General features: G+C 38.5%; 1 protein-coding gene across 6 annotated transcripts in view; it reads right to left on the reverse strand.

The window, feature by feature from the left end:
* Nucleotides 1-6,750: 6,750 nt before the first annotated feature.
* The window catches only part of LOC129726824 (protein PALS2), a 78,470-nt gene continuing 69,590 nt past the window's right edge, over nt 6,751-15,630 (reverse strand). For 5 of the 6 annotated variants that reach the window (XM_055683948.1, XM_055683950.1, XM_055683951.1 and 2 more), the window contains 7 exons: nt 10,589-11,266; nt 8,908-9,165; nt 8,637-8,847; nt 8,402-8,572; nt 8,165-8,328; nt 7,720-7,794; nt 6,751-7,601 (listed from right to left, as the gene is read on the reverse strand). In XM_055683948.1, coding sequence (XP_055539923.1) covers nt 7,425-7,601; nt 7,720-7,794; nt 8,165-8,328; nt 8,402-8,572; nt 8,637-8,847; nt 8,908-9,165; nt 10,589-11,266 — 1,734 coding nt within the window. In that variant the 3' untranslated portion in view covers nt 6,751-7,424. The remainder of the gene's footprint in view (nt 7,602-7,719; nt 7,795-8,164; nt 8,329-8,401; nt 8,573-8,636; nt 8,848-8,907; nt 9,166-10,588; nt 11,267-15,630) is intronic. The other variant, XM_055683949.1, reaches the window with a different exon arrangement.

Raw genomic sequence — 15,630 nt, forward strand, 5'->3', positions numbered from 1 at the left:
TTCAGTATGATTATTTTGGGAAAGAAAAACTGAGAACACTGCAATAGACCTCTGTACGTTGTTTGTAACACTAATTCAAAAATCGCCCAAAACCAAAAAAATACTCAAATTTAAGTTTAACTGTCCGACTCACAAAACTATCAACAAGGATGTAGATAAAACAAATTCCAGAAGAAAATCCATATAACAAATAATACAAAATTATGCTTGCTTCTGTAATGAAGCATAACAAATTCTTTTTGTTATGAAGCTTCTTTTCAGAAATTTGATGGCTATTAGTTATGAAAATAGGCGAGAAACTTATACTAATTACGTAAACGAAATTTAAATTAAAAATGATCGAAGGGATTTGTAGACAACGTCCAATCGCAATATAATGAGGAATTTATGAAGATTTCACACCTTAACGATAAACAATACAACACTATTTACAAATCATGTCCATCTCTGTCTTACAGTGGAATTGTAGAAGTATTTTACCAAACATGGATTCATTTAAAGTTTTAATAAATAAAAACAAATGCGATACATTTTCCTCTTGTCCCCTTGTGAAACTTGGCTTACTTCAAATATTGATCTCAACTTCCATGATTTTAATATTATTCGCCTTGATCGAGACACCCCATATGGAGGAGTACTTCTAGGGATTAAAAAGTGCTATTCTTTCTATCGTATTAACCTTCCCTCGATTCTAGGCATCGAAGTTGTCGCAGGTCAAATGACAATACAAGGTAAAGAACTTTGTATTGCCTTAACATATATTCCTCCCAGAGTACAGGTTGGGCTCTTTGATTTAATAGTACTTCTTCCCTCGCCACGTTTGATTTTGGGAGACTTCAACTCTCATGGTGTGGCTTGGGGTTCCCCTTACAATGATTACCGCTCCTCTTTAATCTATAACCTTTGCGATGACTTCGACATGACTATTTTGAACAACGGTGAAATGACACGTATCCCGAAACCTCTAGCGCGCCCAAGCGCTTTGGATCTATCCTTATGTTCGACGTTGCTACGGTTGGATTGCACATGGAAGGTAATCCTCGATCCTCACGGTAGCGACCATTTGCCTATTCTTATTTCAATTACTAACGGGTCAACTCGCATGCGACCAATTGACATTCCGTATGACCTCACACGGAATGTCGATTGGAAGTTATACGAGGAAATAATTTCAAAAGTTGTCGAGTCGATTCAACATCATCCAACACTTGAAGAATACAACCTCCTCGCGGCCTTGATTCTCGACGCCGCGATGCAAGCCCAAACGAAGAAATATCCCGGCGTAACGATCAAAGAACGGCCTCCCACTCCATGGTGGGACCAAGAGTGCTCAGATGTCTACACGCAAAGATCCGACGCGTTTTTGGCATTCCAGAAGGGAGGTATACCTGGCGACTATATACGGTATTCGGAGCTTGATACCAAGCTTAAAAGTTTGGCTAAAGCAAAAAAACGCGGATATTGGCGTCGGTTCGTAAACAAGACGTCGAGGGAGACATCGATGAGCACTCTTCGGAACACAGCCCGAAGAATGCGAAATCGCGTAACGGTCAACGAAAACGAGGAGTCTTCAATTCGGTGGATATTTGATTTTGCCAGGAAAGTATGTCCGGACTCTGTTCCTGAGCAAAACATTGTTCGCGATGCGATTCCGGGCCACGACGCGATAGAATCACCTTTTACGATAGCAGAATTTTCAGTTGCCCTCCTGTCCTGTAACAATAACGCGCCTGGGTTAGATAGAATCAAATTCAACTTGTTGAAAAATCTACCCGGCAATGCCAAGAGGCGCTTGTTGAACTTGTTCAATAAGTTCCTGGAGCAAAATATAGTACCGTATGATTGGAGGCAAGTGAAGGTGATCGCCATCCAAAAACCAGGTAAACCAGCTTCACAACTCTTAAAGGCCGATTGCAATGCTATCCTGTATCCGGAAATTTATGTAGAAAATGATACTACGTCGCTTAGACCGCTGGGTCGAATCAAATGGTCTACTATCAGATACTCAGTTTGGCTTCCGCCGTGCCAAAGGGACTCCTGTCTTGCGTTGCTTTCAACAGATATTCATCTGGCGTATGCTCGCAAAGAACAAATGGCGTCTGCGTTCTTGGACATTAAGGGGGCTTTTGATTCCGTTTCTATTGACATTCTTTCGGGCAAACTTCACCGACAAAGATTTTCTCCAATTTTGAACATTTTTTTGCACAATTTGTTGTCCGAAAAGCATATGCATTTTACGCATGGCGATTTGGCAACTTTTCGAATTACCTACATGGGTCTTCCCCAGGGCTCATGCTTAAGCCCCCTTCTTTACAATTTTTATGTAAATGACATCGACGAATGTCTGGCAAATTCATGCACGATAAGACAACTTGCAGACGACAGCGTGGTTTCTGTTACAGGAGCCAAAGCTGCCGATTTGCAAGGACCATTGCAAGATACCTTGGACAATTTGTCGAATCGAATTCTCTCCGGAGAAGACTGAGATAGTAGTTTTTTCTAGGAAGCATAAACCTGCTCAGCTCCAGACACAATTAATGGGTAAAACTATTTCTCAGGTTTTGGTACACAAGTATCTTGGTGTCTGGTTCGACTCTAAAGGCACCTGGGGTTGTCACATTAGGTATCTGATGAAAAAAAGCCAACAGAGAGTGAATTTTCTTCGTACAATAACCAGATCATGGTGGGGAGCCCACTCAGCGGACCTTATAAGGCTTTACCAAACAACGATATTGTCTGTAATTGAGTGCGGGTGTTTCTGCTTCCGCTCCGCAGCAAACACACATTTGATCAAACTGGAGCGAATAGAAAATCGTTGTTTGCGTATCGTATTAGGTTGCATGCAGTCGACCCATACGATGAGTTTGGAGGTCTTAGCTGGAGTACTACCATTGAAAAACCGCTTCTGGAGCCTGTCTTCTCGCATTCTTATCAAATGTGAGGTCTTGAACCGTCCCGTGATTGAAAATTTTGAAAGGTTAATTGGACAATAATCGATTACGAAAACGGTTTCAATATTTTTTTTAAAACATTCAGGTAACAATTGTAAGAAAAAAGCACTACTTTATTTGTGACTTTCGTACGGATTGGGAGACCCGCACTCGTTGGATGTGTGCTGTCGACGAGGATGCCCGCAAAATAGGTGTTAGTGAAGATTGGAGGATAGCAGCCCAAGACCGAGTTCCATGGCGACGTACTCTGGATTCGGCATTAAATTGATAATCGGTCTGTCGCCGTAAAAGTAAAAGTAAATTAAAGTAAGTAAAATAACAGGTGAACGGCCTAGTTAAGGGTTAACTGATGAATTTTTTATTGATCAAACACGTGGTTCAAAAGTTGTGAAGAGAAAGTCATATTTGAAATAGAAAAAAAAATCTTACTTTAAATAATCGCATCTAAAATGATATTTTATCGAATGATATAAAATCGATTCCGACCTAAATATGAGTACAGTGACGTATCGATTATACCTACCAGGAAAAAAAAATTTCGCGTCAAATATTTTAAACATATTTATTCATGTTATTTGCATGTAGTTATGTATGTTCATATGTGTTTGAATGTTATGTTTTAAATGTTCGGTATAGTTTCAGTGTTGGTTACCAAAAATTTGTTATTTAGAGTGATAAATAAATCCAGCAAATTTTATCAAGGAGTTTTTGCCTTTCTCCTAGATGAAATGTGAAAATCATGAAACATCAATATCTCAGAAACTACACAACCGATTTGAACAAAATTGGTCTCAAAAGAACGGGCTACCTGAAATACTCTTAACTTTTGAGTTTTATGAAGATTGAACTTGTGGTTCAAAAGTTATGAAAAGAAACGTGTTCTGAAGACTGTTTAATCTCGCTCATGTTTCTCAGAGATGGCTGTACCGATTTTCATAAAATCAGTGTCAAATGGAAGGTCTAATTGCCCCATAAGACCCTATTGATTTGTTTTGCAGTCGGACTATTACTTTGCCTGTTATGTTTAAAAATGTGAAATCCAGCTATGCAAAGGAACATATTCCGAAGACTACTTGGACTCACTCACTTTTCTCAGAGATGGCCTACCCAATTTCCACAAAATTAGTGTCAAATAAATGGTCTAGCTGCCTTAGAAGACCCTATTGAATTTTACTGTAATCGGACTGTAACTTCATTTGTAATGTGCCGACTTGTGAAAATCACGAAACTTCATTATCTCAGAAACTACATAACCGATTTGATTATTATTATCAGATGAGCGGGCTAGTTGAGGGTTAACTGATGAATTATGATTGAACACGTGGTTTCAAAGTTTGGCTGCCCTACACGTTCCCATTTCATTTGATTATAATCGAACTTAAGCAACTGTTATGTATTAAATTGTTAATAAAACAACGAAAGTCTATTATCTCAAAGATTACATGACTTATTTGAACATAACTAGTGTCATACGAACGAGTCATCTCTCAAACTTACAAATAACAAACTTCATAACAATTTGATATGTGGCTCAAAAGTTATAGAAAGAAGAGAAATTCAAAGACTATTTAAAACTATACCTGCTTTGATCGATATATGTGGCCTCAACATAATTTAAATGTGGTGTCGTACTTTTTGAACGTTCCAAGTTCATTGATTCCTTGCGGTTTGTTTGAAGTCTGCAAATGCACGACGAATCGGCCATAGGATATGATCAAAGTCAAATAACAAATCGTTTGAAATGACTGGTTTTATCGAAATGACAACATCCTCGTCTTTTGGCTTCTGTACATCGCCCTAATTCAGAATATATTCATATTGGGTGGTATTCTGTTATTATCAGCAGACTTTCTGGCATCAATCTGTCACCGGAAATACCCATATTGGGAGGTATTTTTGGTTGTTTTCTAGAAACTAAAAGTGGTCGTCTTCGAATTCAAAATAGTGTCCAGGGTCAATGTTTGGTTTCTATGCATCATCACGTTTACGGAAATATCCATATTGAGTATTATTCGGTCATTTCCGACTGTTGCCTATAAGTTGCCATTTAGCAATTCAAAATGGTGCCTGAGGTCAATTGTCAGCTCCTTGCATCATTCTGGCTCCAGAGATACTCATATTGGATAGTATTTGTTTATTTTAGGCTGTTTTTCACAAACCGGTAGTCGCCATCTTGGATTTCAAAATGGTATTTAGGATACTGGTTAAAGAAAAACTCATATTGAGTGATATTTGGTCACTTTGGACTGTTTTTCAGAAGCCGAAAATCGTCATTTTGGACTTTAAAATTGCCTGTGAAATCGATTTCTGTCATCTGGGCGTATTTCTGGTTCCGAAAACATTCATATTGAATGGTATTTGGTCATTTCCGGCTGTTTTCCAGAAACCGGAAGTTGCCATCTTACAATTCAAAATGTTGTCTGAAGTCGATTTGTGGCACCAGTGCATCATTACGGTTTTGGAAATACCCATATTGGGTGGTATTTGGTAATTTGCCGCTGTTTTTCCGACACCGGAAGTCGCCATTTTGGATTTCATAATGGCATTCGGAGACAATTTCTGGATTTTGAACGGCATACTAGTTAAAGAAAAACTCATATTGGGTGGTATTTGGTCATTTTCCGCTGTTTTCAGAAACCGGAAGTCACCATCTTAGAATTTAAAATGCTATCTGTGGTCGATTTTAGCTCTTGTGTATTATTCTAGATCCGGATATTATTATATTGGGTGGAAATCGGCCATTTTCGGCTGTTTTCCAGAAACCGGAAGTTGCCATCTTACAATCCAAAATGTTGTCTGAGGTCGATTATGGAACATATTTGTTACCACTAAAAACATTCACCTGCCAATATGGTTCCATTTAGTTGATTAGTTCGCGAGATGTGCAAAAATTTGTGAAGAAACATGTACTTCCAGAAGAGGGAGGGGCGTCAAACCATTATGGACATATTTGTTACCTCTAAAAACATTCACATACCAAATTTGGTTGTATTTTCTTGATTGGTTCCTAAGCTGTGCGAAATTTGTGTTTCATTCCCATGGGATCCCTCCCTTATAGAAGAGGGAGTCGGGTTTCAAACCATTATGTACATATTTGTTACCACTAAAAACATTTACCTGCCAAATTTTGTACCATTTGGTTGATTAGTTCTCGAGATGTGCACAAATTTGTGTTTCATCCAACTATTATGGACATATTTGTTACCCCTTAAAACATCCATGGCTTGGTTTGTTCTTGAGTTGTGCAGAAATTAATGTTTCATTTGCATGGGACCCCTCCCTTCCAGAAGAAGGAGGGGTCTCAAACTATCATAGGAACCTTTATCGGCACCAAAAACCCCTACATACAAATTTTCACGTCGATCGGTTCGGTAGTTTTCGGGCCTATATGGATCAGACAGACAGACAGACTTGACTGCATTTTTATATGTAAAGATTACAACATCAATATTTTAGAACCTAAAGAGTGAATATACATTTATTGGATTGAAGCGTTCATGTAAATCTATTTTTACAAATAAAAAATTGAATGAGAAAGGCTGGGTCTGACCACTAGGTGGATTAATTTAGGTTTTTTTTTTTGACAATTGAAGTGTTCGTGTAAATCTGTTTAAGCAAATAATAAGTTTGAATGAGAAAGGCTGGGTCTCACCGCTAGGTGGATTAATTTGGGGGTTTCTGAGCTAATTACTTCAATACCTTACATTTAACAGGTAAAATGAGATTTTCTCAATGATTGAATTTTATTTTCGGAACAAAGGGAACGAAGTTTAAAATAGTTCGAAGAAAACGATCATCATTAATCATGTGATATTTCTTTATTTCGCAACGTAAATTATATTTCGCATTCCATTCTTGTAACTAAACTAGGATAAACGCTACAACAGGTAGTTTTGAAAACAACTCTTTGAACGCGCACAGAAACTATTTTTATTTTTTATACATAATCACCAACGTTAAATTCATTCAAATGCATAACTCATCATACTATGTGGATACTCTATTGATTTTCTTCTGAGATTCGACGTTATGTATAATAGTATCGAACATACCTACTAGTAGCGTTCGTGCGTGAGAACAACTCTATGGGATACTAAAGCTAATGGACGAAACAGTTACTTTTCGCTGACATTGTAAATCTTAAATACTACAAGTTTTTCATGGATATTGGAGGCATTTCATTTGTGTTAATTTCTACCACTAAAATAAATGACTGCTGATATAATTATTCTAACGATAGTACGATGTGGAGGCGGTGAAGCTGATATTGCATCGTATGACTTACGAGACTAAAACATGTTTCAACGATATGAAATTACATAAACAGTGGTATAATTGTTGGAGGACCGATTTCTCATCGATTGCATCGGCTTTGAATGCATTAACGTATGGCGTATTCCTTGTTTTGAACACATCTTTCGTTATAGTGTACATTGTGTGTATTACCATTTACGTTCGGGTACGCTATTTTTTCTAATAAATCCAGTTTACCGGAACCCACTGGTGTTCGTGACTGAGTGCTTCCAAAGCATCCGTCACAGCCCGGAATGTGACATCGAAGTCTTCGTTGACGATTACTCTGTCCAGATATTTATCGTACTTTCGCTGCAGTAAGGCGCTTTCCTCAACCGCCGAAATGAGGTCTTCGTCCTGAGAGAATGGATGAATGAAACGGAGCTTTAGTTTAGTTTGCATTGGAAACGAGCATCGGGAAAGCTTTTCACACGATCCCGTAAGCATGCGCAGTGCATGCACTTGGTAACCTTACCTCGTACAGTGATGCCAGTGATTCCAGTGTCTTCGCACGGCGGGAGCTAAATCGGATAGAGCTTTGACGGTCGAACTGAAATTTGAGTAAACACGCAATCAAACGAACATTGAAAAACATGCATTATTCAGCAAAAAGAAATAGAATTTACTTATAGATTCTTAGACACATTCATGCAACGAATATACCCGTATTCAGAGATCAATCAAACAAACAGCTTAATCTTTTTTGCTGTTCAAAGGTAAATTTATAGTTATATTGAAATAAGTACGACTTGTTTCATGTTCAGTAGATTAAGCTGATAGAATTTTCCACAAGATAGATAAAATAAAAATGATTTGTTAGTGAATGAAACCTGCACACCGCGGAAAAAAATTGCAGCACAATAAACTGATTCACTAACAACAATGAAAACTAAATAAATAATTACAAGCCAAGCACTAACCTGTAAACTTTTCATCGAACCATGTGCTGATTTGCGTTCTGCCTGCAGCAGCTTCCATTGTTCCATACCGGGAGCGGCAACAAAAATCACGTATGGCATAAACTCAGCACTGTTATGTAGTATTTTCAGCGCAGAAGGTGCACAATCTAGAATGCACATTTTTCCTAAAATACAAATGTTTGATTAGGTGCACTTTTTTATGTGACCGTTAGATCCAAAATTCAAAAAGACACTTACCTTGTCGAATAACATCCCGAATCGAATCCAAGTGAGTTCCGTAAAGATTTCCATTGTGTTCGCCAAACTCCAGGAAGCGATTTTCTTTGATTTCTTGTTCCATTGTTTCACGATCGGTAAACCAATAGGCCTTGCCGCTTTCCTCCAGTGGTCTCGGCTGACGGGTGGTGTCTGCAAGCAAAATCCACATTAACAGCATGATAGCTAGCAGTTCACAGTTCAGGTTGCGACTTACGAGGTAAAACAGAACCAAACTTGTCTGGGTCGCTGTTGATCAAACGATTCTTGAGCGTTCGTCGACCGACGCCAGCAACCCCTATCAGTACCAACGTTTTCCGTTTGAATGGTGGCATTTTGGTAACTTCTTCGTAAAGCATTAGATCAGCTTTGTCAAACTCGCCATTTTGTTTGGTTTTGTACATCGTCTTTCGTTTCTTCTTGGAAATCTGAAAGTAATAAAATTTAATGAACCTGATCATCACCAATCATCACCCAAAAGAACTGACCTTTGTGCCGCATATGCTTATTTTGTGCACGTAGTCCGCTTCCGGTGCTACGTAAGCCTGCCGACGTTCCTCCAATTCCTGCGAGGGTACCAACCCGATAGGTCCGTCCTCACCGGCGTGCCGTGCCTGCCACCAGTTTGGGTCTTTCACATTGATAATCTGCAGAATATCGCCTCGCTGGAATGGTAAACCAATTTCCTGGCACGGCAACAAATTGTCCTCGGTCGGGTTGTAGTCGAACAGAGTACGCATATAGCACTGCAAACATTGAACCGAGATGAGAAATGTTTAGCGATGTGAAGAACAATCAGAACTATACATATGTAATATTCTAATCTAGAGAGAATCTCTTAAATTTCCGGTGAATACAATCTCTATATTGTTCTGCTGATCAACTTTACAATTTACTTTGATCACTTAAAAACCTCGAGCCTAAAAATAAAGAGAAAGTAATTCATCGATAACTACCCTACTAAATCTCCTAGAGTGCTGTATCGTTAAAAGTTTAATACATACAGTTAAACATTGAAGAAGTGCACTTTTAGCCTACGAGAGCTAGTATGGTTTGGTAGGGACAGCACAAGTGCTAGTAGTACACAGTGGTAAATCACACACGGGTTCAACACATCGCTGCCAGTATCATCAGTAGCAGTGTAGCAGTGATGTCCAGCGGCACTCATCATCGATGAAAATCAAACACGATCGTGGGGCGTGGGTGATTTGCTAAATATACTAACTATCGAATAACACCGCAAAGTATTGAAAAGGCGCAGAACGGAAAAAGTGCAAAGCAACTGAAAGATTGCAGCGATTTTAGAAGAAAAAATGTTTCAGCATTGTGGCGAATGATTTTGGAAATCGCTTGTATGAAATAAAATATTATTTTTTCAACTTATATCACAAACTTACAGACAAAACACTTTAAGCAAATGTACAATAAGATCATTGTTTGGATGCTACCAGTACTATACATTAGTAATACTAGCACTCGCTGCATCTTGTAATTCGACATCAGCGCTAGCGTACGTGCATGTGTCGTATTGGGTACCACGAAATATGTATGAGATTGCATGACAGCACTCAGGTGTTGTCGTGCGTTGACTGTAACTCGATAGGAAATTTAAAAAGATCGTTTTTTTGTGGTTGTGGAGCTAGGTTCAACTGTTACGTCTATTAATCTGTGCTTATACTATACTTTTGTGTAGATCTCACAGCTTTGAACCAACAATAAGTAAAAACAATGCTTTATAGTACATTTAGAATATTTATTCTGAAAGTTGAAGTAGAATCGACAGTTATGAAATGAACCAAAAAATATTTCAAACTATTTTATTTCAAAATGGCGTTTTGGCTAAGACACATTTGTTATCCTGGCTTTGAACACAATAATGGTTCGTAAACATCTAACTTTTACGAGTTTAAAATCATTCACAACAATGCTTTAGTTGAGATGAATTAGAGTGTCGTAGATAGACGTGAAAGAAATTTTATGAGATCAAATTTCGATGGAAATAAACGAAAATTTGATTGAATGAGATGAAAGCTCCGCAGAACTAAAGTCACACTTCAATGAATAAAAACCAAATGCCTTTGCCCTGGTCTAGTGCACTCTAAGCAAAAAAGCTACACTTAAAAACTAAACCGACAAACAACTAGAGAAAAACAAACGCACACAACTTACCGTCAGTTTCTTGCCCGTCTCTAAATTTTTCCCACTCTTTACCTGTCCACCGGTCATTGTGATGCGAGCGGATTTCATCTCCTCCTCCAGACTGGGTCCGATCTTCAGCGTAACGGACTCTTTCGCGCGGGAAATTTCCGTCTGGAGCTCCTCGGGCGTTGAAACCGAAACACCGTTCACCTCCAGTATCACATCACCCGCGTGAAGCAACCCCTGACGATCGATCATTCCGCCAGCGATGATTCGCGCAACCATCAACTGATCATGTTCGTCCACCTCCACCGTCAGACCCAGCGGTTCGTTCGGGTTCCGCCGGATACCGACCATTTTTATTGTTTCTCCTGGCATCCCGTTTCCGGCCGTGGTGACTCCGGTATCGAGCAAACTTTCGACTTCAGAGTAGTTGCTACTACCAGGCGATATCTGAGCGTGACTGGTACTGCTTCCGTTAGCACTATTCGGTGGGTGACTCCGCAGCTTTTGTACCGTAAGCTCACCGATTTCGTCGTGCGATTCAATCAACGCTCTAAAATGCGGATATCGGAAAATTCGTGCCAACTCACGGGCATGTGGATTGCGCGACAAACTGCACCGGTCTACCACCTCTCGAATCAGTGAGATGTTATTTAGGCGAATTGGTTTCAATGGTGGAGCGACCTCCTCAAGTTTGTCCTGAATCTACGAAGAAAGAGGAAAAGAGAAAAATATTAATATAGTTGTGAAAAATGATAAAAAATTTAAAATGTACACTATATCATTTACGATGATAACTTCAATCGTACCAAGTATTAGAACTCTAAAAAAATGTGTTTTGTTTCGAATAGCTGCAGTTTTCGTGACTACGAAGCAATCGCATGATAAACTCTATTTTACAACCTTCGAAGAGTAATTACTTTCCACCTTTCCCGTACAATTCCACACCATTCCCGACGCCGACCATTTCATGATTGGAAATACACTCTACTGCTGCTGAGAGTAAAGTTTTTTTTACCTATTTTCTCATAGTTAAGCAGTTTGTTCACAAAGTTAAATTAAACTTCATGAGCAAGGTATTGTAATCTCACAAGCAAAAGTTTTATCGGAAATTGTTATCGAATAATGCATCCACAAACACCGAACGCTCCATTAGTGGCTTTCTTCGGCACGTGATCCATGTCAATGTAACGCCCAGCCGCGGCAAACAAATCTATTACATTTGTACTTTTGAATTTGAACCTTTTACCCCAGCTTTATCTTATTGTCAAATCAACTGAGTAATAAACATGTTCACAGTCCATAAGCGCACCACTTGCCACCAGAACGACCACGACCAGCCAGAAAAACCCTTCTCTCGGTAGGAAGGCAAAGATAAAGACAATTAATCACTCCACGCAGGAAATTGTTTGAATATAATCCTTTCTAATAGAGCCCAGGATTTGGTCTTCACCTTCGTACAGCCCGGCACGGCAAAAAGAATCCAACGAAGCGGAAAAGAATTTCTGTGGAAGGAAACAATCATCGACCGAGCGAGATGAAGAGTGGGAAAACTTTTGATCTCGCTTCGAAAGTTCGTAGACGGAAGGCGCACTTTATTAACACCTAAATCCCGCTCAACAGGCTCACTTCCTTCCTTTGTTCCTCCATTCGCTTATCGGGATTTCAATTAGGCAAGATAATGACTGCCAAGTCATCGTTCTTTCCCACTTTGTTATGGCAGCGTAGAAGATGAAGGTGCTGTTTGCTCTACTGTTTAAAATCCCATCGGTTCTGCCTGTTGTCGTGGTATTTATGAGAATTTGAAACAGCAATTGCAGTCAAGTAAAAGTGTTAGCTGCAATGGAATGCTCACCAGCCTGGCACGACATAATACTTTCTCACCGTGTTTATCTGGAACGTTTTGCTACAATTTTGTTTTATTTTATCCATTTCCTTTTGTGCAGTGCGAAATAATAGAAAATAATACCTCTTGTAATCGAATAGGTTCACCACTTTCACTTAGGACGTAATTTCAGACAGCTTCGATTTACTGTATAAGGTGTTTATTGACTATGAAAAGTAATTGCCGCAAGATTATCACGTAAGTAAAAAGTAAGAAAAAAATTTGTTAGTGTTACAAAATATTAATTCAGTTAGTAACATGTACTATAATTGGAATATAATTTTAGCCTCCCCAATTTTGTGTCAAAACTCAAAGTTTTTTGTAAAAAAATGAACGATCAAAGTTTTCTATGCAACAGTTTATATTTTATTGTGTATATTCAAAAACAAAGAATATTGTGACTCATCGGTAAAATTTTTACACCAGAACGAAACCAACCATCAAAATGTTATAGTCAAACTAAAAAGCAAAGCCTTGGTGCTACATTTTAATTCGGAACTGGTGTACAGAACAATTGCGGGACTAGCGCTTCGATCGTACTGACACTAACAGTCTCTCCTTTAAAACTAAATATCAAAAATTGTCAACAAGCTGTGAAAAATATCTATATTTGCCTCATATAATTAAGCTATTGCTAACTGCCTCATATAATCAAGCTATTGCTAAACTGGAATATTATGTTTAGTGGATTCCAAAATACCTCTCACAATCAATGTGTTACTAAGCTGGGAGTATGCACTAGTAAAGAGTTCAAAATTCTACACCAGACTATGTGTTTCAACGACGAAGTTAGGACGCAAACTGGTCTCGTGAAACATTCATTCGTAGTTAATAGGAACCGAGTACTCTACCTTCGTTTATTTTTGTTTTCCCTGGTAACCTGGCCGTTATATCTACGAAGAATAAAAACAAATCGAAACGTGCCAAACATGATTGCAACGGAATAAGAAGTCAGTATCTTGTGAAAAGACGAAAGACATTTAAGCAAGCAGCGTTTCTCGATTTAAAATACGCAAAAACTAAAAGCGTACGGAGGGATTTAACGCGTTGTCGTAATTAACTCGCATCCAAAATTTGAACGTGAAATTAGAGTCCGTAAATGTTTGAATAATTTTAAATTCAAAAAAGTGTAAAAATCAGAGCTTTATTGATGTTAAGCTACTCAGAAAATTAAACACTCAAATCACAGGCTAAGCGCGCGATTTTTGTTATTGGAGTGAAATTTTTTTTGTGGCCATGAATGTTAATCCATTAATCTGTACTCAAATTATTATGTAATTTCAAGGTAATTTATTATCATTGGAAGATCCATAAATCTCCGAATTTAAATTTTACAGGGCACTTAACCCGAAAATAATTAATGCGTCTCTCGTCAAAACACTATTTTACGTTTTCATCACTACAGCAAATCTTAGGTAGTGTTTTGACAAGTGACACTAACCGTTTTTGACTGCAATTGAAAATTCGAAGTCGGCTATTTCAAGCTCCGTATTTTGAATCACCTTTACGTGACACCATTATTCATGTTACTAGTAACTGTAAACTCCGAACTCAGTTTATTTATATTCCAAAGCCATTTTATGTATATTCCAATTACGATTAAACTGTCGATGCAGGTTGTTGTGCGGCAAAGTATAAATCTAAAAAAGTGGTGGTATTTTGTATGACGTAACTAACAAGTGCATTCAATAATATTCGAATAATCAAACCTTTTGATGAATGTTTTGAAAAGTCAATGCACATTACTATGATTCAGTATTTACTATAATGAATAATGTAATTTGATAAATAACTTAAGGCCAGTTACAATTTATCTATCTCCTAGAAGGTCTCGAGGTACGACGCTGGCCTAACAAGCCAGTCGTCGTGAGTTCGAGTCTCGGCTCGGGAAAGACTGTTAGTGTCAGTAGGACCGTAGAACTAGCCCCGTAATTGTTCTGTACACTAAACAGTTGGCTGCGAAGTCTGTGTATAAATAAAAACAGCAGGTCGTGTTCCGAATCGAAATGTAGCACCAAGGCTTTGCTTTTTAGTTACCAACAACGACGAATTACCACTTAACCAGTAAACCTAAAAGAAGAACTGAAAAGTAATCGGAAAAGTACAAGCGAATGAATGAAACAACCGAGACTTTCAATTTTTTTCCAAAGTTCATTCAAGTTTTATGTGAAGGAATCTCGAATTTCCGATCCTACAACCAAGGGATGCGTAAGAGTTAACAGGATTAAGCCTGCTACAAAATTCGTGGTTATGAAAGAGTCTCGAATCTCTAAGTGATATTAAATTTTAAGCCCAGGCATTTTTTCCTGATAATAATTTACGAATTACCTGAAGACCGCAGTGTTGGTGTAGAACTACATAAAACAGCTTTATGTAGTTCTACACCAACACTGCGGGTTACATTACTTGCATTGTTGCCACTGAAAGAGAACGCAAGCGTTATATACTGTAACGAAAATAATAATTACAGTAATTACAGCATTCAGCTAAACTTTGGCTGCGTCCTGTTGTTTACATCCAACACAGATGTTGTCATATTTTACAAATGTTTTGCGCGGAAGTTTGAAAATGCGTGTGCTTTATCCCGACCAAAATAAAACGAATTGTGCACAAATGAGACACCGTGAGTGGTATTTCGATCAGAAAATTAGCCAGACAAGGAGTTGTAAGTGTCGGAGCAGTTAAAACTGCATTACGGAAGTATGGTGAAGAGTATAGGTTTGCAGATGCCTCGAGACGTGGTAGAAAACCGGAGCCTGCTGATTGCACAGAAAAAAAAATTCTACAAACGGCATTCCTCAGCATCATTACGAGATGTGGCGAAAAAATTAGGTACCTCATTGACTAACGTTATGCGTGCCAAGGAAAGAACATGTCTACAAATTCGTCGGAAGCAGAACCAGCTAAAACGAAGCACCAAACAGACTGAATCTTTGAAACCGATGGCTAGGAAGCTTTATGACAAACTTTTGATCAAAAAATCGTAGTGTGTTATTATGGATGACAGAACCTTCACAAAATCAGACTATAAGACTCGGCCAGGACCGCAGTCTTATACCACACCGAAAGGAATGAATGTCTCCAATTCAGTATATGCCATTTACATCGAAGAATTCGGAAAAAGGTATGGCAAACGATTCGGCAAAATGTCTCGTCCATTCATTACGACAGACACAATAAATGG

Source organism: Wyeomyia smithii, chromosome 3, assembly GCF_029784165.1.
Source record: "Wyeomyia smithii strain HCP4-BCI-WySm-NY-G18 chromosome 3, ASM2978416v1, whole genome shotgun sequence".
Lineage (NCBI taxonomy): Eukaryota > Metazoa > Arthropoda > Insecta > Diptera > Culicidae > Wyeomyia > Wyeomyia smithii.